Consider the following 18112-nt stretch of genomic DNA (forward strand, 5'->3'; position numbering starts at 1 on the left):
GCGAGATCATGACCTAAGCGAAAGTCGGATGCTTAACCGACTAAGCCACCCAGGCGCCCCGGACATGTTCACTATCTTGATTGTAGCCATGGTTTCACTGGTTGTACATGTGTCAAAACTTCAATTTATATGCTTTAAATATGGGTAGTTATTGTATGTCAATTATTTCTTAATAAGGCTGTTTAAAAAAATTGACTTGACAGGCAGAGAAGGACAAATATCATATGTTTGCATGTATAGGAGGATTAGGAGGAACTTAACTGAGGACCATGGGGGAGAAGAAGGGGGGACATGGTGGGGGAAAGGGAGAGAGGCAAACCATGAGAGACTCTTGAATGCTGAGAAACAAACTGAGGACTGATGGGTGTGGAGGGGGAGGGGGAGATGGGCATGGAGGAGGGCACTTGTGGGGATGAGCACTGGGTGTTATATGGAAACCAATTTGACAATAAACTATTTGTAAAAAAAAAATTAAAATAAAAAAATAAAAAAATTGACTTGAAAGTTAACTATTATAGTGAATCATTGGTAATAAGCAAATTGAACAAAGCTGTGAAAAGACTTAACCTTTTATTATTTTTTTAATGTTTACTTATTTTTGAGAGAGGGTGCATGCAGGGGAGGGGCAGAGAGACAGTGAGACAGAGGATCTGAAGCAGGCTCTGTGCTGATAGCAGGTAGTCCAATGGGGGCTCAAACGGTAAGTCGGATGCTTAACTCACTGAGCCACCCAGGTGCCCTAATACTTAACCTTTTAAATTTCAATTTAGTCAACTGAGACCTATTAGAGATTTAAAAACTAGGACTCTCATAGTTTTGATGTAAAACCCAAGGATCCGTTGTAACAGATTCTGATAAAATGGGTCCTGCTTGCTTTGACCTCAAACATTCTCTAATATTTAAGGGTTCCTTATTTCAACCCTGTAATGTCCCAAAGTGACTCAAATTAATGGGTCCCTTAGCAGGGGTTATAATGGCCACCATTGATGGTGCTTCCTACATACAGGCTCACACCCCTTTCTGCTCCTCTGAAAGTTACCTATTATTTTCAATTTGTCACTGAGGAAACTGAGTCTCAGAAAGGTTAAAAGGTGACCCCTAAGGCCCAGGCTTGTCCATGACTATGAACCTCAGGGGGTTTGAGTTCAAGAGTGCCAGCTCCGCCTCCTGCCAATTTAGTGGACACAACTTTTAGAGGCTTTTTCTTAATACCTCTGCCTTTCTCAAAGGCTAGCTGCATTTAAGGCTTCCCTGAAGCTACAGGGCTGCTAGAGGAGGAGGATTTTGGTAAGCCAGACCAAAGACGGTGTGAGGGGAAGGGGAGTGCTTAAGGAACTAATTTAAAAGTGATGGTCTCCGAAGGGCTGAGTCAGGACCTGGGAAGAAGATGCGGCTAGCTCCAGCCCTTGAATGCTACTCATCGAGCACTAACTGGGGTGGAGGAGGAAGGGAACAAGCAAGAGCGGGTTCTGCTCCGCGCCCGCGGACTCCCCGAGGTCACCGCTGGACGCCGGTCCAGCCCCTGCCGCCGAGCACCGCAGGTTTTTACCACACCCGAACGCCAGGAGAGGTCGGCGGCACAGTTTAGCCAGGGCCGGGCCTACTCGGCATTGGCTAGCCCCGCGGCCCCGCCCACGTCCCGGGCTGGCCCCGCCCACGTCCCGGGCTGGCCCCGCCTCCTCCCCGCTCCCGCCTCGCCGGCGCCCAGGGACTGAAAGCGAAAGCGCGCTCGGCCTCTCGTCGCTCGCTTGCTTGGGTCTGGCCCGGCGGAAGACGGCAGCGGGACGGGAGACTAGGCGTTTGCGGGCCTGGGCCCGCGGGCGGCATGGACGGGCCCCCGGCCGCCGCGGGCGGGGACGTCTCCCTGCACAACTTCAGCGCGAGGCTGTGGGAGCAGCTCGTCCACTTCCATGTCATGCGGCTGACGGACTCGCTCTTCCTGTGGGTGGGGGCCACGCCGCACCTGCGTAACCTCGCCGTGGCCATGTGCAACCGTTACGTGAGTGCAGGTCGGGCTGGGGCTGTGGGGACGCGGGCCGGGGCGGGGAAGTTACGGGGGCCGGCGGGAGAGGTTAGGGTGCCAGGTGTGGGGGCCGGTGTGGGGCGGGGGAGGCAGAGTGGCCGAGGGTCCAGGCGCGGGCCCGGTGCCTGCCTGGGATAGCGGGGGTTCTAGTTCCCGAGTTGCGCGCTCAGGTCTCTCCTAGGCCTAGGAGGCCTCGGGGCTCACCGGAACTCCTGGTATGTCTTAGGGAACCGGGGGTCTGGACCAGCACCTTCCGAGAGAAGCCGAGTGCGGTCGGCCGGTCCGTGGGCCCCCAGGAGAGACCCGCCTCTCTCCTCCTCTACCTTGAAGGCGGGCGGCGGTCCGCTGGCTCCTAGCGCTCCGCTCAGTAGTTGGAAAGTTCAGAGCTTCACCGCGGGACCTCTGCAGTCTGGTCGCTTTCCCCCTCCTGGGGGATGGTATCCACCTCTTAGTTTTCCTGCCGTCTCTATTGAACACGCCAAATTTTCTTTATGTTTCCAGTACAGATCTCTTCCCTAAACTTCGGACACCTGTGTCTCCACCTGAAAGTCTGACACTAGACGTATTTTAAGACCCACTTCTTAACTTCTTTCTTCAGAGCTGCTTCTTTCACAGCCAGCCCATCTGTTGTGAAAGCTCCTTTCGAACCTTGATTACTCTGTCTTTCACTCCACATGGCGAGTGTCAGTGAACCTGTAGACACTGTGGTCCATCAACACAGAGGGGGGATCCAACCACTCCGTTGGCCTGGCCGGGTCAGTGAAAGAATTCACTGGAGGCAGAAAAGGAGGTAGAAGTTTACTGAATAAACCGCCAGGGAGCAGTAGGAAAGACAGCAAGGGAGACTGCCTGGAGGCAGTGGTGAGGGGCTGTAGTTAAGGGGGTGTGGGATCGAATGGAGTTTTCCTTTCTTGTGCGAATGGAGTTTTCCTTTCTTGTGCCCGGGTGTAAGTAACCCATCCATTGGTCAGCTAGACTTATGGATATTTTGAGGTGGGTCACCTAACAGGCTTGTTTGTATTCAGCCAGGGGGTTGGAGGCCACTGCGGGCCCTTCTACCTTACTCAAATTTCCATTGTTCAAGCTGGTTGCCTAGAAGCACCTCTACACACCTCTCACCTTCTCTCCACCTTGCCCGGGGCACGCCTGAAGCATTGCCTTTCCTCCTAGCCTGATTCCCCCTTTGCTGCCAGTTTTCATTTCTCAGAGCTGCTGTGACAAAGTGTCACAAGCTGGGTGGCTTAAACCAACCAAGATCTATTCTTCCAGAGTTCCGGAGGCCAGAAGTCCAAAATCAAGGTGTGGGCAGGGCTGGTTCCTTCTGGTGGCTTGTAGGGAGACATCTGGTATCGGGGGCAAACCTGGCGTTCCTTGGCTTGTGGCTTCATCACTCAGATCTCTGCCTGTGGTGTCATTGGCCATCTTCTTTGTGTGTTTCTCTGTGTGTTTTCTTGTAAAGACCCCCATCATAATAGAGAAAGGGTCCACCCTATTCCATTATGATCTCATCTTACATCTCTGCGAAGATCCTATTTCCAGTAAAGTCACATTCACAGGTCCTAGGGGTTAGGATGTGGACTTACCTTTTTGGAGGACACAGTTCAGCCCACAACACTGCTGTGTGGCCAGTTCCCTACAGGGCAGCAGACGGCAGTCAGATATTGTCATCCCTCAGCTGCAGACCTTTCAAGAGGTAAACTCAGAGTACAGTTCAGAGACTTTACAGTAACCCTTTAAGCTCTGCTACCCGGCAGAGCTCTCCTGTTCGTGCCCTCCTCCCTGCTTCAGTGCGTGGGCATGCCCCAGTGTAGCTTCCTCTGCAGTTTATTGTCAATATCCACGGTGCTGGTGAGGGTTGTCTGTTTTATGAGTAGCCTGGCAAGCTGCTCGTGAAATCCTTGCTGAATGAAAGAATGAGGCCGCCCTCAGGGAACTCCGGGCTTGCTAGGGAGGGCTCCGAGTGACCTGCAGCGTGGCTGGCTGTAAGGGTTGTAGTCTCTACAGGGCCCTTGGGGTGGTGGGACATCAGAGGAGAGAGCCATCAGGCAGGACCCTCTCGGGAAGGAGACAGCCTCTGAATGGGACTTCTAGATGTCTTCACACAGGTTCCCTCTTCTGCTCTTTCCCTTCCTGCTGTTCTTTTCCTGGGTGGGGTTTCTTTTACTTCTTTTCTGGTGGGTGCCCGCAGCTGGGCCTTTAGGCAGGTGGTGGTTCCGTGTCTTCTCTCATTGGAGGGGAGAGGTAAGAGGGTCTGCAGGGGCACGGGGTGATAAACACGGTGGTGCGTTTGGAGCTTGTGGTGCCCTGGAGCCACCTTACCTTCCTTCTTTGCTAGTCCTAAGGCTGTGGTCATAGACAGTGGGTTAGGCTGGTGGTTACCTGGGGCCCAGGACTACTCATTGGTAAGACCAGGCATTGCTTCCTTGAATCGATTTCAGGCTTCCTCCTGTGGGCTGCTTTGGTGCACTTTGGCAGTCTGACCATCTGGTAGTCATAGTCATATGTTCCTAGAAGGATGTATTTTCTCAAATGGAAACTCACATTCCACCAAGAGCAGGTAGGAAAAGGAAAAGGGGCCAGTCTCAGTTACCAGACTTGTCAGAAGTTCATTCCCGCTCATTGGCCACCTTATGTACCTGTACATTGTCATCCAGGAACAGAGCACCCAGCCAACTGGAGAGAAGAAGTGTACACCATAGCTTAAGGCAGGAAACACAAGACTCCTGTGGAATAGGGCTTGGCAAACCGCGACATAGAGCCTGACCTGCCACCCGTCTGCTTTTGTAACACAATTTTATTGGAACATAGTTCTACCCATCCAGTCAGTAATGTCTATTGAAGCTTTTGTATTTTGATGGCAGAGTCAAACAGTTACAACTGGGGCTTGTCCCTAAAAATCTAAACGACTTACCCTCTGGCTCTACCTAGAAAAAGGTTGTTGGCCCAGTCATGGAGGATGACACCAAAGGGTCGTGACGTTTCCTGCCTCCTCCCTTTCCCCCCCTGCCACGCTCAAGACAAGACCATATAGAACATGAACCCCCTGCTGTTCTTCCAAGCTGGCCACACGTGGTTTGTGGCACCAGGAGAGGCTTTAGAACAAGGGTGATACAGATACACCCAATGTGATGGAGGCTGGCCTGAGACCAGGAAGAGGGGACATGGGGCCCTGTGTGCTCAGATAATTTAGCACATGTTGGGCCCACTTGGTGTCCCATCCACAGAAAAACTATCTAGGCCTGTGTGTGCTTGGAAGGCCAGCCAGGTGCAGTATGAGTTTGGAAATAATGAAGTAACAGGGTAATAGTGTGGGGTTTTTAGTTTTGTTTTTGGTGGGAAATGACCACCTTGTTAAGGTACGTTTTCTAGAAAGTTTAAATACTATTAGCATAGAGCTGAATGATGACATTTGTAAACAGCATATTCATGAAGATTATGTTTTTGTTACCTTTTCAACGAAAATGCTTGCAGTAAATGCTTTCATTCTTACCCTGTGTTTTTTGATCATCTCTTATTAGACCCGAACAAGTTCTTTCTCCCTTTGAAGTGACTTTGAACCCCTAGGAGACAATGAGCAGTTTCTGATCCATGCTCTACTCACAGTATCTGGCACACAGCAGGTGTTTGTTCAGTTCATCTGTCTACCTGGACAGTGTGGGGGGAGGGGCACCTACCCCAGAGCTCTAGTGGCATAAGGTTATTCTTATAAAAATCTTGCCTCTGTATTGAGGCTGTTTCTTTTAGAAGTCTAATAATTTGATAAAAGCAAATTTGACTGTATTATAAGTTACTGTGTGTGTGTGTGTGTTTCCCCTAAGCTAGGTAGGAATTTTAATGGTAAGGGAAGTTACTTCCAAAGTAATTGGATGGGGTGCCTGGGTGGCTCAGTCAGTTAAGCATTCGACTCTGGATTTCAGCTCAGTTCATGATCTCATGGTTCATGAGTTCGAGTCCCACATTGAGCTTTGGGCTGACAGTGTAGAGCCAGTTTGGGATTCTCTCTTTCTCCCTCTCTCCCTTCCTCCCTCCCTCCATCTCTCTCTCTCTCTTTCTTTCTTTCTCTCTCAAAATAAGCATTAAAAAAAACCCCAAAGTAATTGGAAGTAAGATTTCTTCTATATTTCAGAAGGGCCACATTTATTTATCTTTTGTTTTATTGCTTCTTATCTGAAATGAGGATTGGCTAAACATAATCTGACATTCCTTTTCTCATTATTTGGACACTGATGGCTGGTGCCCTTTTGCAAAGTTCCTTGTTGACCTTGAAGAGCGTAGATCCCTTCAGAGGCACGGAGCCGTGTGCTCTCTTACAGGCCCCGGATGAGAGGTAGGCATCTGCCTTCTCCATTGACTTGTGGGCGAGAGGGACCTAGAGGGCACTGGCACCCAGACTCTGATGAGCTTTCCTCTCGCCTCGCCCTTAACGATCTTGTTTGCTTCCCTCTTGGTGGTAATGTTGCCCTTCAGTGTGCTTTGGGGTTTCCAACCCTAAAATAAGCCTTTTATGTAAAGTAAGTCTTATAACTTATTAACAGCACTGTGACGCCAGCTTCAGGTGACTGCTCTTCATCTGTCCCAGCTGTGTGAACTCACATACAGGGTCAACCGACCTGGCTGTTGACACAGAGGCCAGACCTTCTCCTCTTGGTGAATGTGTCTGACCTGCCAGAAACTGTCACTTCCAGGAAGGACGACTCAGAAGCCACAGAAGTTTGGCTGATGGAGAAACAGCATCATTTTCTTTGTTTCCTTTTAGGATTCCATCCCTGTGTCTACCTCCCTCCTCGGAGATACTTCTGACACGACCTCCTCTGGCCTTGCCCAACGCTTAGGTACGTACCACGGCAGGAGTAGTATGTACCAGCCAGGTGGGGACCTTGCTGTTTAGTAGAACCATGAGGCCGGTCACTTCAGAAGGAAAGAACCTTATACTGAGAGAGAAGCACAGACCTCTGTACATTGGGTCTTCTTTAAGGAGAGCTTGTCTGTGCCCATGTCCATGACCGCGTGTTCTTAAGGGACCCCCATGTCAAGCTTTGGCTGCTGTCCAGGCTGATGAATGACAAGGTGATTCAGTTCCCTTCCGTAAACACATCACCTCCTCCTGGGAGGAGAGTGTGGTGCCCACAGTACCTATCAGGCAGTGGCTCTGGGTAGCCTCCTGGTGATTTGGGAGAGGCTGTGGAGCCGCCTGCAGCACTGTGCAGGAGGGATCGTCCTACACTCTTCAGCTGGTGGTGTTCACAGCTCGCAAGAGGGGAGACTGGCCTGACCTGAGTGTGGCATGGAGGGTGGTGGGCAAGAACTGAGGTTAAAAGCACCACCCTCTCCTGGGGCCCAAACACAATCTTTCTGGAAATACCCAGGTAGTCGGGGTAAGGACGATGTGTGTTCTGCCCTCTGCAGGCGCACAGTAGCCAGGGCGCCCGGAGACATGGGATAGCCGGGCAGCCTCTGTCTGCTCTTCAGGCACTGTGTTTGCAGTTCTCCCTGTCAGTTCGGTTCCAGAGCCTATTATGGGGCCCCGTGTCCTGGTGCTGGTGGCTGAGGCCCGGCTCCCGACTTTGAGAGCTTGTGGTTTAGTGGCACTGACATTTCTGTCAACCTGATCCTGCTTAGTGGGAGTTTATATGCTGGTCATTCTGTGAGCACCTGTGTGAACAGCACAGCCACACAGCCAGTGGTGGTGGTGGGGGAGGGGGGGGCAGGACAGGTTGTTCTGGACTTGCTGCTCTGAGTTCTGTGCGTGAGGAGGGCCGAGACCACAGGGCAGCTGTGGCGTTCTAGGAACATCTGCTGTGCCTTTTCTTTAGCCCGAAGTTAGAGAAACCTGGCTAGTAACTAGTGTGCGCTAGGAATCAAATGAATAAGGTATTTTGGTAACTTCTTACTAGGAAGCAATTGTACATTTACAGGAAATTTGCCACGAAGATACAGGGAATTCCTGCTTAGCCTTCACCTAGATTCCCAGTTGTTATCATTCCCTGTGTTGATATTTTCTTTTTTTCTGAACCACGTGAAAGTGAGTTGAAGAAAAGATGCCCCTCTGCTTCTATGTGCTTCACCATGTGTTTACTGGTGTTGAAGGGCTGATGCACCTAATATCAAATAGACCACTGCATGCCCTGCCTGGTCAGATGAAGTCGTGGGGGTGTTCATGTTTATAGAGCCAGAAAGCGGTGGGTTGCCCCAGTGTGGGAGACAGATTCTGGCAGACGGCAGGGGCTTCGTTGCTGTGCCTTGAGTAATGGTTTATACCAACAAAGTAAGATGGGCCCAACGGTACCCTTGAGATGAAAGCCTAGGAGTAGTTTGTATGCAATAAACTAGTTTGTATTTTTTTTCTTTGTATTTTGTTTGTTTTTTTTAGGTTTGTACAAATGTTTTTTTCACTATTATTTTTCTTTTCCATCCATTTGTAATAATCCATTTAAATTGGGCCTGGTGAGGGGCACCTGGGTGGCCCAGTTGGTTAAGTGTCCGACTTCGGCTCAGGTCATGATCTCACGGTTCGTGAGTTTAAGCCCCACATCAGGCTCTGTGCTGATAGCTCAGAGCCTGGAGCCTGCTTCAGATTCTGTGTCTCCCTCTCTCTCTCTGCGCCTCCCCTGCTCACACTTCCTCTCTGTCTCTCAAAACTAAATAAACATTTAAAAAAAAAATAAATTGGGCTTGGTGAGGCACTAGTGCTGGGGTCACAGAGGGGCCGTCCAGCACTGCCCTTCCCTGTGCTGGTCATCTCGAGCTTAGGTCTGGACCCTGCAGTTGAAATATATTCCTTGTGTTAGAGAGGTAATGAGAAGAGAGAAGCATCCCAAAACAGTATCTTTTTGTTTATTTTTTTAAATAATTTTTTTAACGTTTGTTTATTCTTTTTTTTTTTAATGTTTTATTTATTTCTAGGAGAGAGAGAGAGAGAGAGAGAGACAGCGTGAGCAGGGGAGGGTCAGAGAGAGAGGGAGTCACAGACTGAAACAGGCTCCAGGCTCTGAGCTGGCAGTCAGCACAGAGCCCGACGCGGGGCTCGAACCCACGAACCGCGAGATCATGACCTAAGCGAAAGCCGGACGCTTAACCGACTAAGCCACCCAGGCGCCCCTAATGTTTGTTTATTCTTGAAAGAGAGAGAGACAGAGAGAGAGAGAGACAGCTTGAGTGGGGACAGGCAGAGAGATGGGGGACAGAATCCGAAGTAGGCTTCAGGTTCTGAGCTGTCAGCACAGAGTCCAACATGTGGCTTGAACTCACGAACCGTGAGATCTTGACCTGAGCGAAGTTGGATGCTTAACCAACTGAGCCACCGAGGCACCCCCTGAAACAGTATCTTATATGGAGGATGAAAGGAAGTAGAAAAAGAGAACTTCTAGTGGGTTCAGAGTAGCCCCAGAAGCACTGGAGGGCTTTGGTGTGCATGGGGATGCCCTTATTCTGTGCAGCCCAGAGGGCACAGCTGAGTGTGCTCGGTGGACAGTGCAGGCAGACACAGTTTTGCTCTCTGTAAGTAGAGCAAGTAGAGTGATTGTCCCCCTTGGGGATAAGGAATTTCCTGCCACTGAACGAGAGTAGGCCGAGCGGGCCATGACTTGACAGGTGCCAGCCTTACCTCTCCTCTCCTCAACTCACTGTGTTTTTGCCTTTGATGACAGGGCTGGCGTGGTCATCTGAGGCCTGTGGGCTGGGGGAGGGCAGGTAGGTATGTCTGTGGGGAGTAGGAGATTGCACTTGCCCGGTGTGTGGGGTGAGGCCAGGTCTAGCAAGGAGGCCTGCGCTCTGGTGTGGTTGGTGTTTAACTGGTTTAGGCCTACTGCCTGATTTGTCTTCAGGATAGGTCTTTCCGATTCTGGGCATGTGACCGTGTTTGGTTTTTGTAGTTGGAGTACACCCCAGTTATTATTGGTTCTGTAGAAAGGGGCCAAAATGTCTCTTCAACATCAAATTGAAAGTCCTACATTTGTGTGTAAATGCACGTATCGTGTGTGTGATATCTAAATATAAATATATAGAAATGTAGTCCCAGGATTATCTCTGGGAAGTGACTGGAATTGGTAGAGAGGGTGGTACTGAAGGAGAAATTAAGTATTTTAAATACTTTGGTATTATCTGTATTTTAAAAAAATAAAAAAAATCCACAAAACAAAAAAACAAACCAACTTTATAGGTAGAACAGTGGATTAGTGCTCGGACCCCCTGGAGGGCTTGTGAAGTAGATTACTGTCCCCTCCCAACAAGCTCCCAGGTGTGAGGCAGCGCGGGAGGGGGAGAGAGCTGGAGGGGACCTGAATGACCCGAGTCTGCATTTGCGGCCGCTGCTGGGAAGAGCATTACAGATTAGAACCGTCTTCTCTCCCTACCACCTCGCTCTCTTCTCCCAGGCATCTCTCCGCTGTGAGATGGGTGTGAGGCGCACATGACCTCCAGGCATTTCAGTCACGTCCGTGCCCGTGTGTTTTCTCTTTTTAGCCAGGAAGACCAACAAACAGGTGTTTGTCAGCTATAACCTTCAAAACACGGACAGTAACTTCGCATTACTTGTAGAAAACAGGATCAAGGAAGAAATGGAGGCTTTTCCGGAAAAGTTCTAGGCAGAGTGGGAGGAGTGAGGATTTGTAACTTATGTACAATGTACATTTAAATAAATGGATTGAATTTCACTGTTTGTCATTAGGTTCGTGTGTTGATGTTTTGTTTTTAAAGGGTTAATCTTCCTGACTTTCCTTCTTCCCCTCACCAGCCTGTGGGCCAAAGGCCACAATTGATCAGCCTGGGGGAGGAGAAGAGCAAAACGGGCAGCCAGGGTTCCCCTTGTGACCGCTCAGTACTAGGGAACTGGGGGAAAAAGTGGGATTTTGTACCTCCTCTCAGAAGGAGGTAAATTAGGCATAACCCTGCTGTGTACATTCCCAGTTAGAATTAAGGTGATAAGTCTTTACGCTTCACATTATGTCCTTCCTGTCTCGTTCCTGCTGAGCCTCTTCCTGGCACAACTCCTCTTGCCGTGTTCTCCCTTGGGCCTGGGTTCGAGCCCCGCTCCACACTGCTCATTGGATTTATAGATGGAGTGACGTTCTAATTTCTCTGGGCCCTGTTTCCTTGCCTATAAATTAAGAATATTCTCTGTCTTGACTGGGTTCTTGTTAGGATTAGATACACATAATGCTTCGCAAACTCTGTTTTGCAGACTGTGTAAAGTGCCCTGGCAATTCAGATGTCAGTTCTCGTATTTATCCACTTCATTTTTATGGATCCAAATGCTTTAGCTTCTCCTTGCCCTTGCTGTCACTGTATTTCTCTTCTCCCAAGTGCTAAGTTCCTGCTTTGGCCACCTTCGATCTGCAGCCCTTTCCTGCCTGCCATATGTAGTGGATCCCGGTCTTTCTAGTTTCACACATTTTCTTTCTCGCTCTTTTCCAAAAGCCAGTATTTCATGGGTCAGTGGCTCCTGACCCCAGCTTCACATTTGAATCCCTGGGGGTAGCCTTCACAGATTGCCCGGGCCTGCCCCTTCCCCAGAGGTTCAGATGGTCTGGGGCCCAGGTTTTGGTGTTGTTGAAAAGCTCCCCACAATGCTGCTCAGCAGAGGCAGGGCTGAGGACCACTGGCAAAGAATTGTCTAGTCTTCAGGGCCCCTCTGGACCCCTTTTGTTGCTAGAGGCAGATAGTTGAGGGCCCTGTAACATGTTTCGCGTAGTGGCAAGAGTCTCATATTGAGCTAGTGGTAGGCAACCAGGGGCCAGGACATAAAGGCACTTGAGAGGAGCCGATCTGGGGTTTAAGACACTTGCCTCCTTTGCAGACTTCCTGTGCTAACGTCCAAGGCCCCGGCCACACAGTCGTAGGTTGGAAGCATGGTGGGCCCCTCTCTAAGAAGAGTAAGTAACACAAAATCAGGGATATGGAGAGAAGAGTTTGGTATAAATACTTTATTAAAGAAATAGTGTTTTCTTGTTAAAAAATACTACATTAAAGAAAAGGGTTTTGGGTTATCAGTCTTTCCTCCCAGAATCACAGTGTAAGAGAGTCATTTCTTGACCTGTCTAGGAACCGGCAGGCCACGGAATAGCAGGGCGTCGACACACAAGAGACAAGAACGCTTCCATTTCCTGAAGCTGTCCCCCCCCCCCCATTTCTCAGGTGGTCTGAGAATGTCACTAAGTGAACAGTTTGTGTTTAAATCCAATCTCTGGCTCTGTCTGCCTTTAAGACTAGGACCCTGCAAGCGAGATCAGAGGCCACCCGCTGTCCCCTCAGGGTGAGAGCAAAGACTCGGTTTACAGAGGCGCTAAAGTAGGGACAGTGAGAGCTGCATCAACAGGTAGAGTTTTTATTACTTTGTAGTCAATGGTCGTGAAATGCCCTTCATTGGATACCATCAGATGAGGTAGGGAAGACATTCCAGTGGAAATTTGTTAATGGGGCAACATTTTTATTTCTGTACATTTACATACAAATTTTCCCCAAAAGTACAACAGATGTGACATCATGCAGACGTTTAGCTTTGAACGACAGTTCAGAACCCGATTTAGGCTTGTGCTATGAATGAGCACCTCCAGAGTAATCCCGGTCGACATGTACAGTAACACGGTTCTTACAGAGAAACCTCAAATGTTGGGGTTGCAGGAAGGACAGAGGGAGGGAAGTATTCCCTACTAGACATAACACACTGTACTGCTTTTCCAAAACACACAATACATTAAAGTGAGGTGTCCTTTTAAAGAGTTGAAGTGTGGGCTCCCCCAGCATGTGCGTGCGCTTGCGCGCCACCTAGGGGCTGGGCGATGCGATGGTCACACGGTTCATTTAATGGCACTTCAGTCATTTCTTGTTTGGCTCTAGGAAGTGGTACTGTTTGAGTGCAATTACTTCCTTTACGAGGTTTATTTTTGCTCTCTTTCTGTTCTGTGGCCAAACCAACTTACCAGCCCCTTTCCCCTCGTTGAAAGTGATTATACTCTTTTAGAAAACAAAGCGTTTAAAACTGTTTCCTATTTGTCTTGGGTGCTAATGTTTCGTGTATGTGGTGTTCCTGTTGACTTCTGGAAAAGAACAAAATGAAGAAGTATCCAGCCCTGTCTCAAGTGTTCACATTTGTGCATATCTTTTATTGGAAGGGGATCACAGCTCCCTGATAGGATCGCGGGGTGCACGAGTGGGTGGAGGAGGAGGAGAGCTGGAGCACGTACCTTGGGATGTCTCCCCGGGCGGTGGAGGGGTGGAGGTGGGGGGGAAGGCGGACTTGAATAGCAGGTGCCTGAGAAGTGTTTCCTCACTAACCATGAAGGAAACAGGACCGAGGAGTCCAAGCACTACTGACAGGTGCCAGGGACATGGTGGCCGCAGCCCCCACCCTTGCAGAGATGGACCCCACCGCGGTGAGCCCCAGCTGCCTTGCTCACTTGGTCCTGGACTTCCCAGAGCTCAGCCCACACGGAAGCTTTTCTGCTTTGGCTCCGTTTCATAAAGGCATTCCTCAAGGGCTTCGGCTGTCCCTAAGCTGAACCAGCAACAGGACAGGAGCTCAGCCCATCCCTGAGGCTGCTGGAAGAGCCTCTTTGCCGAGACCTCACTGACTGTTGGCAAGTCAGCCTCGTTCACATCTGCTAGACTTTGGTCCCAAGAGCCCAGTCCTCATGCTAGCTTCTCCTAGTCGTTGATGAGTTAGTCCCGATCGCTGAAGTGACAGTGCTGACCGCTGTCTCTCTTGGACTAGTTTTTATAGTTGTCATGTCAGACAGAGATCAGAGACCGAGGAACGGGACTTTGTCTCTGCTGTGCCTCGCCTCTGCCTTCCTAGATAGGGATTACTGGCAGCACTCGACAGCTTCAGTACGTTTCTTACAGAAGGGCTATGGACCACCGTGAGCACGCTCAAGTCCTGCAGGACAGCAAAGGGGCTGTCCCAGCGCTGCAGCTGCCCGGGGCTGGGGTGAGGGATGCAGACATGTACCCGGCCAGGTGTGGTCCCAGGGACCTCGCTGGCTCCTTCCTGCCTCCCCAGCTGCCCGGTGGCCTTGTAGCAAGTACTCTAAAAAAGGCAAAAGGTATTTCACAAGTTTGGCACGTGAAGGCTACACAGATATAAAGAAAGTTCTTTTTAAATTAAGGTAAATGCAGACTAACATTGAAACATGGAACAAAAGTGACTTAACAGACAAGAAGGAAGGCCTGGGTGAGCTGGGCTCAGAGCAGGGGAGAGACTGCCAGGCGGCCTTCCTTCCTATGCAGCCTTCCATCCCAGGCAGCCTCCTTCCCAGGTGGCCACCTTAGCAGGTGGCCTCCATCCCAGATGGCCTTCCTTCACAGGCGGCCTCCTTCGCAGGCAGGCTGGACACCCCAGGCACTGGTGATGAGACAGACACAGTGTAGTTTACTCCCTGGAGTCATGCATGCCTGCAAGTTTGCTCACCTCCTCACAATGTCTTTATCACTTCAGAGGGCTCCTACTGGGGTCTAGCAGTTTTGGAGGAGAGAGGTGAGTGGACTGAGAACAGGGCAGGTAGAAAGTCTGAAGGGGAGAAGGGGAAGTTATATCAACCTCTTTTCTGGCCCTTTTGAGTTCTAGCAGCTGTCAGCTGGAAGTCACCTAATTGCCTCACAGACTTGAGGCCGCAGGTTCCCTGGAAGAACACAGCTCACAGCAAAGACACATGTCACAGAGTGCAGAGGTGGACAATTCTAGAAAGAATCCAGGCTGTCCAAAAATTCGGGTGCCTGTGTTGCTACAAGGCAGTGCCTGCCTGCACCAATGTTGTTTCTTAGTGGCCCCCTGGGTGTCCTTGAGGAGGCCCTCCAAGGTTTCTCTGAAGCGCCCCCTGACAGGCAGAGAAAGCCTGACTTGGAAAAGCAGGAAGAAGCCTTCACTTTCTGGGACAAAATGAGGAACACAACAAAAACCCTTGGCTATCGGGGATGGGTGTTGAACTTTGGTGAGTTATTGCTTTCTCTCCACTGGTCTTGCCGCTTTAAGAGGCTGGAGGTCAGGTGGACTCACCTGTGAGATTCCCACTCCCCGCCCTAAACCCCCCTGTGTGCTGACGGAAGTGACAGGAAGCAGGAAGCAGGCAGAGGCGGGCTGGAGGGGGCACGGCTCCCACAGGCTTCGCAGTCTCTCAGCGTGAGGTCAGGGAGAGCTGACAGTCTTCCGGGCTGGTGATCTCTACGCGGCGGTGTGTGCTCAGATGTGGGTGGGAGCACCCCTTGCTCCTGTGGGTTTGCCTCAGTCGTCTGTTTCAGTTATGTGTCTATTGGTTTTGAGTTCGAGAGTAGCTGTGTTTTCAAGTTGTGCTGGCCAAGAAGCTGAGCGTGGACGGGGGCACTTTCCTGCTGGAGCCAAACCCGGGAAGGATTATCGATCGTGTTAATGTCTCCACACCGCTGCTCGTCATGAGCTCCGCCAGGCAAGCCTGCGTCAGCAAACTGTGGCCGTAGTACTACTCGCTGTTTAGGATTTCTGGTGAAACGTCTACACTTTCCCCCAGAGAGTTTCCAGCGTCAAGTACGAAAGGATGGTCCTGAAGGAAAGACTAAGCTGGTTTTAATGGTATCTGGGAGCTGCTTTCCCCCAACACATGGAACAGAAGCTCTTACCTCACAGACACACACACACACACACACACAAAAACCCTTTAAAAACCATACACAGACTCTCTAGCAAAAACCTAATCATTTACATTTCACTCTGTCTACAGTGCGGTCATGGAGATACTCCATGACCGGTCAGTCTGTTCACAGGCAGGCGGCCTTGGGGGGCGCGGCCCAGAGTGAGCGACCCCTGGCTCCTCTGCGGGGTGCTGGGCAAGGATGGCGTGTAACCTCCAGGACCGCTGCGCTGGCTGCCTACAGCGTCCTCCTCATTGGCCGTGTCCCTCTTCCAAAGGAGGTGGTTCCGTTTCGAGATCAGAGGAAAGGGAATAAAGTGCTTCTCGTAAAAATGACCAAAATAAATACAAACATCTCATGGCAGAAAAGAAAGTCCAAAGGGTTATTTCCAAAGAGTCTGCTTCCTCCAAACACGGTCCTTAGAGTCTTGCAAAGACAGAGTTGCCCCACACCAGTTGACAGTCTTACCGTCCGTGGCGTCAGCAGCAGAATTGGGTTTCCCTGCCCCCAGCCACGTGTTCGGTCCCTGGTCTATAAACCTGTGCCCGAACAGCCCCCAAACCCTTGGAGCCCCCAGTGCCCCCTTCAGGGAAGGCCGTGCCCAGAGCTACTTCATGCCATTGGCTGTGGCGTTCTCAGGCAGCCCATCCCCTGCAGTGGCCGCATCGTGGAGGCCAGAGTAGTCCTTGAGCTCGGCATTGGTGAGCAGGAGGGGCTGCTCCCCCTTCTTGTGCGGCAGGAGCGGCTGCCGAGTGTAGTGCTCCCCGTTGGAGATGTTCTCAGGCAGGTTCTGGTTCCTACTCTCTGGCAGCAGGAGGATGCAGATGATGCAGATGAGCGTGCAGCAGGCAAAAATGATGTGGTGCAGGAAGTAGCCTTTCTGGTTGTGCAGATCGATGATGGGCGCCGTCAGCATGCCGAAGCCCGCGCTGGCCAGCACCAGCCCCAGCCCGCCGCACCTGCAGGAAGGCACGAGCACACACGGTCAGTGTCTGCGGTTAGACGCTGCCCCGATGAAGGGCACGGCACTCCCAGAGGCGGGGGTGGGGGTAGGGGGGGACACGCTTGGGCAGGATCACGGGGCAAGTTCATGGCCCCCGCCCCCCGCCCAGTGTACCCCCACACGCTGGATATCCCAAACCACCTTCCCTTAGCCGGCTTTGTACCACCTCTAGAGAATATTTTTTCTCACCAGCTAAAGTTTTTTCACTTTATTTTGAAAGGCAATTTCACAACACTATTGTAAATGGAAAACCAGTACCACTTGCCGTAAATAATAGGCAATGAAAACAAAGTATTATTAAATTATGCTCTTTTCCAAGGTTTGCTCTTCATTTAGAAACCGGGTGGTGGGGGTGGGTTAACAGAGGTTAAAGAGAGTACTATAGACATAACAGCACTAACAGATTTTTTCTGGCCATAACTAGAGAGACAATAATTTTTCTCACTGTCAGTTGTTATTTATTGTTGTGCAGCATGTATTTCCTAAAATCATCCCGCATACCACCAGCCCTAGCTTGGGGAGCTATTGTACCAGGAGCCTCACACTGTGATTGAGAGAAATTCACAGCAGCACTGAGCTCAGAAAGTACTAAATGCAAGCCTAGAGCGAGTGCCATTTATCTCTATTCCTCTGCCGTTTGAGGGAACCTACCAAGAGTTCTAGAGAGATTAGTAGATATGCAACATAAAGTTCTGTCATAGCTCCAACATAAAAGCATATTTTGGGGGATAAGTATCATGTGGCCACTGAGAAAGCAGTGCAGGGCTGGGCTGCAGTAAAGGGGACCATGACGTTCAGGTGACAGGAGGTCATGGTCCCACTGTGCCCTGCAATGCACAGGCCAGGGACGGCTGGCTGGTCTCTGCACTGGAGCTACAATGAAAGGGCCTGGTAGATGCAGTCCTGCCTCAAGGAAGGGGTCACCTCAGCAGACCCAGACCAGTGGGCAGGGGGTACAGGGATGTGGGGTTGTTTCAAGGAAGAACTTTCACTGGAGCTGCTTAAGAGCTTACGCGCCACCCTTTAGTGAAGTGACCTTTATTCTTGGATGTGCTTGGGCAGAAGACCCCTGCAGCAGGCTCTTGAGGAGCCTCTGATTGTCTTGGTTGGCACCACAGGTGGCTCTAACTCACAAAAGTGCTGATCTACGAGGGACGGGACAAGATCAACGGGCAAAAGTCAACTGTATGTCTACATGCCAGCAACAAAGCTGAAAATGAAATTAAGAAAATTCCAGTTCCAGCAACATCAAAAGAATAAAATAGAAATAAAACAATAAATGAAGAGAAATTCCAGGTTCATGGATCAGAAGAGTCAATACTGTTAAGATGGCAATTCTTCCACCTTAGATGGAATGTATAGATTCAACACAACCCTTATCAAATTCCCAGATGACTTTTTTTTTCCAGAAAAAGATAATCTGATCCCAAGATTTATATGGCAATGTAAAGGACCCAGAAGAGCCAAAACAATTTTGAAGCATAACAAAA

General features: G+C 50.3%; 2 protein-coding genes across 3 annotated transcripts in view; one reads left to right on the forward strand and one right to left on the reverse strand.

Annotated features, from left to right (window-relative positions):
- Window positions 1-1702: 1702 nt before the first annotated feature.
- On the forward strand, window positions 1703-10687 carry PSMG4 (proteasome assembly chaperone 4). Its single transcript, XM_039246551.1, has 3 exons — window positions 1703-1999; window positions 6780-6855; window positions 10484-10687. Exons 1-3 carry the CDS (start codon window positions 1826-1828, stop codon window positions 10603-10605), a joined length of 372 nt encoding a protein of 123 aa, XP_039102482.1. The 5' UTR covers window positions 1703-1825; the 3' UTR covers window positions 10606-10687.
- Window positions 10688-12324: 1637 nt separating this feature from the next.
- SLC22A23 (solute carrier family 22 member 23) overlaps window positions 12325-18112 on the reverse strand; it is a 183452-nt gene continuing 177664 nt past the window's right edge. For both annotated transcript variants that reach the window (XM_039246529.1, XM_039246530.1), the window contains one exon: window positions 12325-16578. In XM_039246529.1, the coding sequence (XP_039102460.1) occupies window positions 16227-16578 (352 nt within the window). In that variant the 3' untranslated portion in view covers window positions 12325-16226. The remainder of the gene's footprint in view (window positions 16579-18112) is intronic.

This window comes from Hyaena hyaena, unplaced genomic scaffold, assembly GCF_003009895.1.
Source record: "Hyaena hyaena isolate Hyena2069 unplaced genomic scaffold, ASM300989v1 scaffold_282, whole genome shotgun sequence".
NCBI lineage: Eukaryota > Metazoa > Chordata > Mammalia > Carnivora > Hyaenidae > Hyaena > Hyaena hyaena.

Bases quoted from the DNA above. Each gene is read 5' to 3' on its own strand.
- PSMG4 (XM_039246551.1), top strand. From the start codon at position 1,826: ATGGACGGGCCCCCGGCCGCCGCGGGCGGGGACGTCTCCCTGCACAAC. The intron at 2,000-6,779 runs GTGAGTGCAGGT...GTTTCCTTTTAG, and splicing joins TGGCCATGTGCAACCGTTAC to GATTCCATCCCTGTGTCTAC. The intron at 6,856-10,483 runs GTACGTACCACG...TTCTCTTTTTAG, and splicing joins TGGCCTTGCCCAACGCTTAG to CCAGGAAGACCAACAAACAG.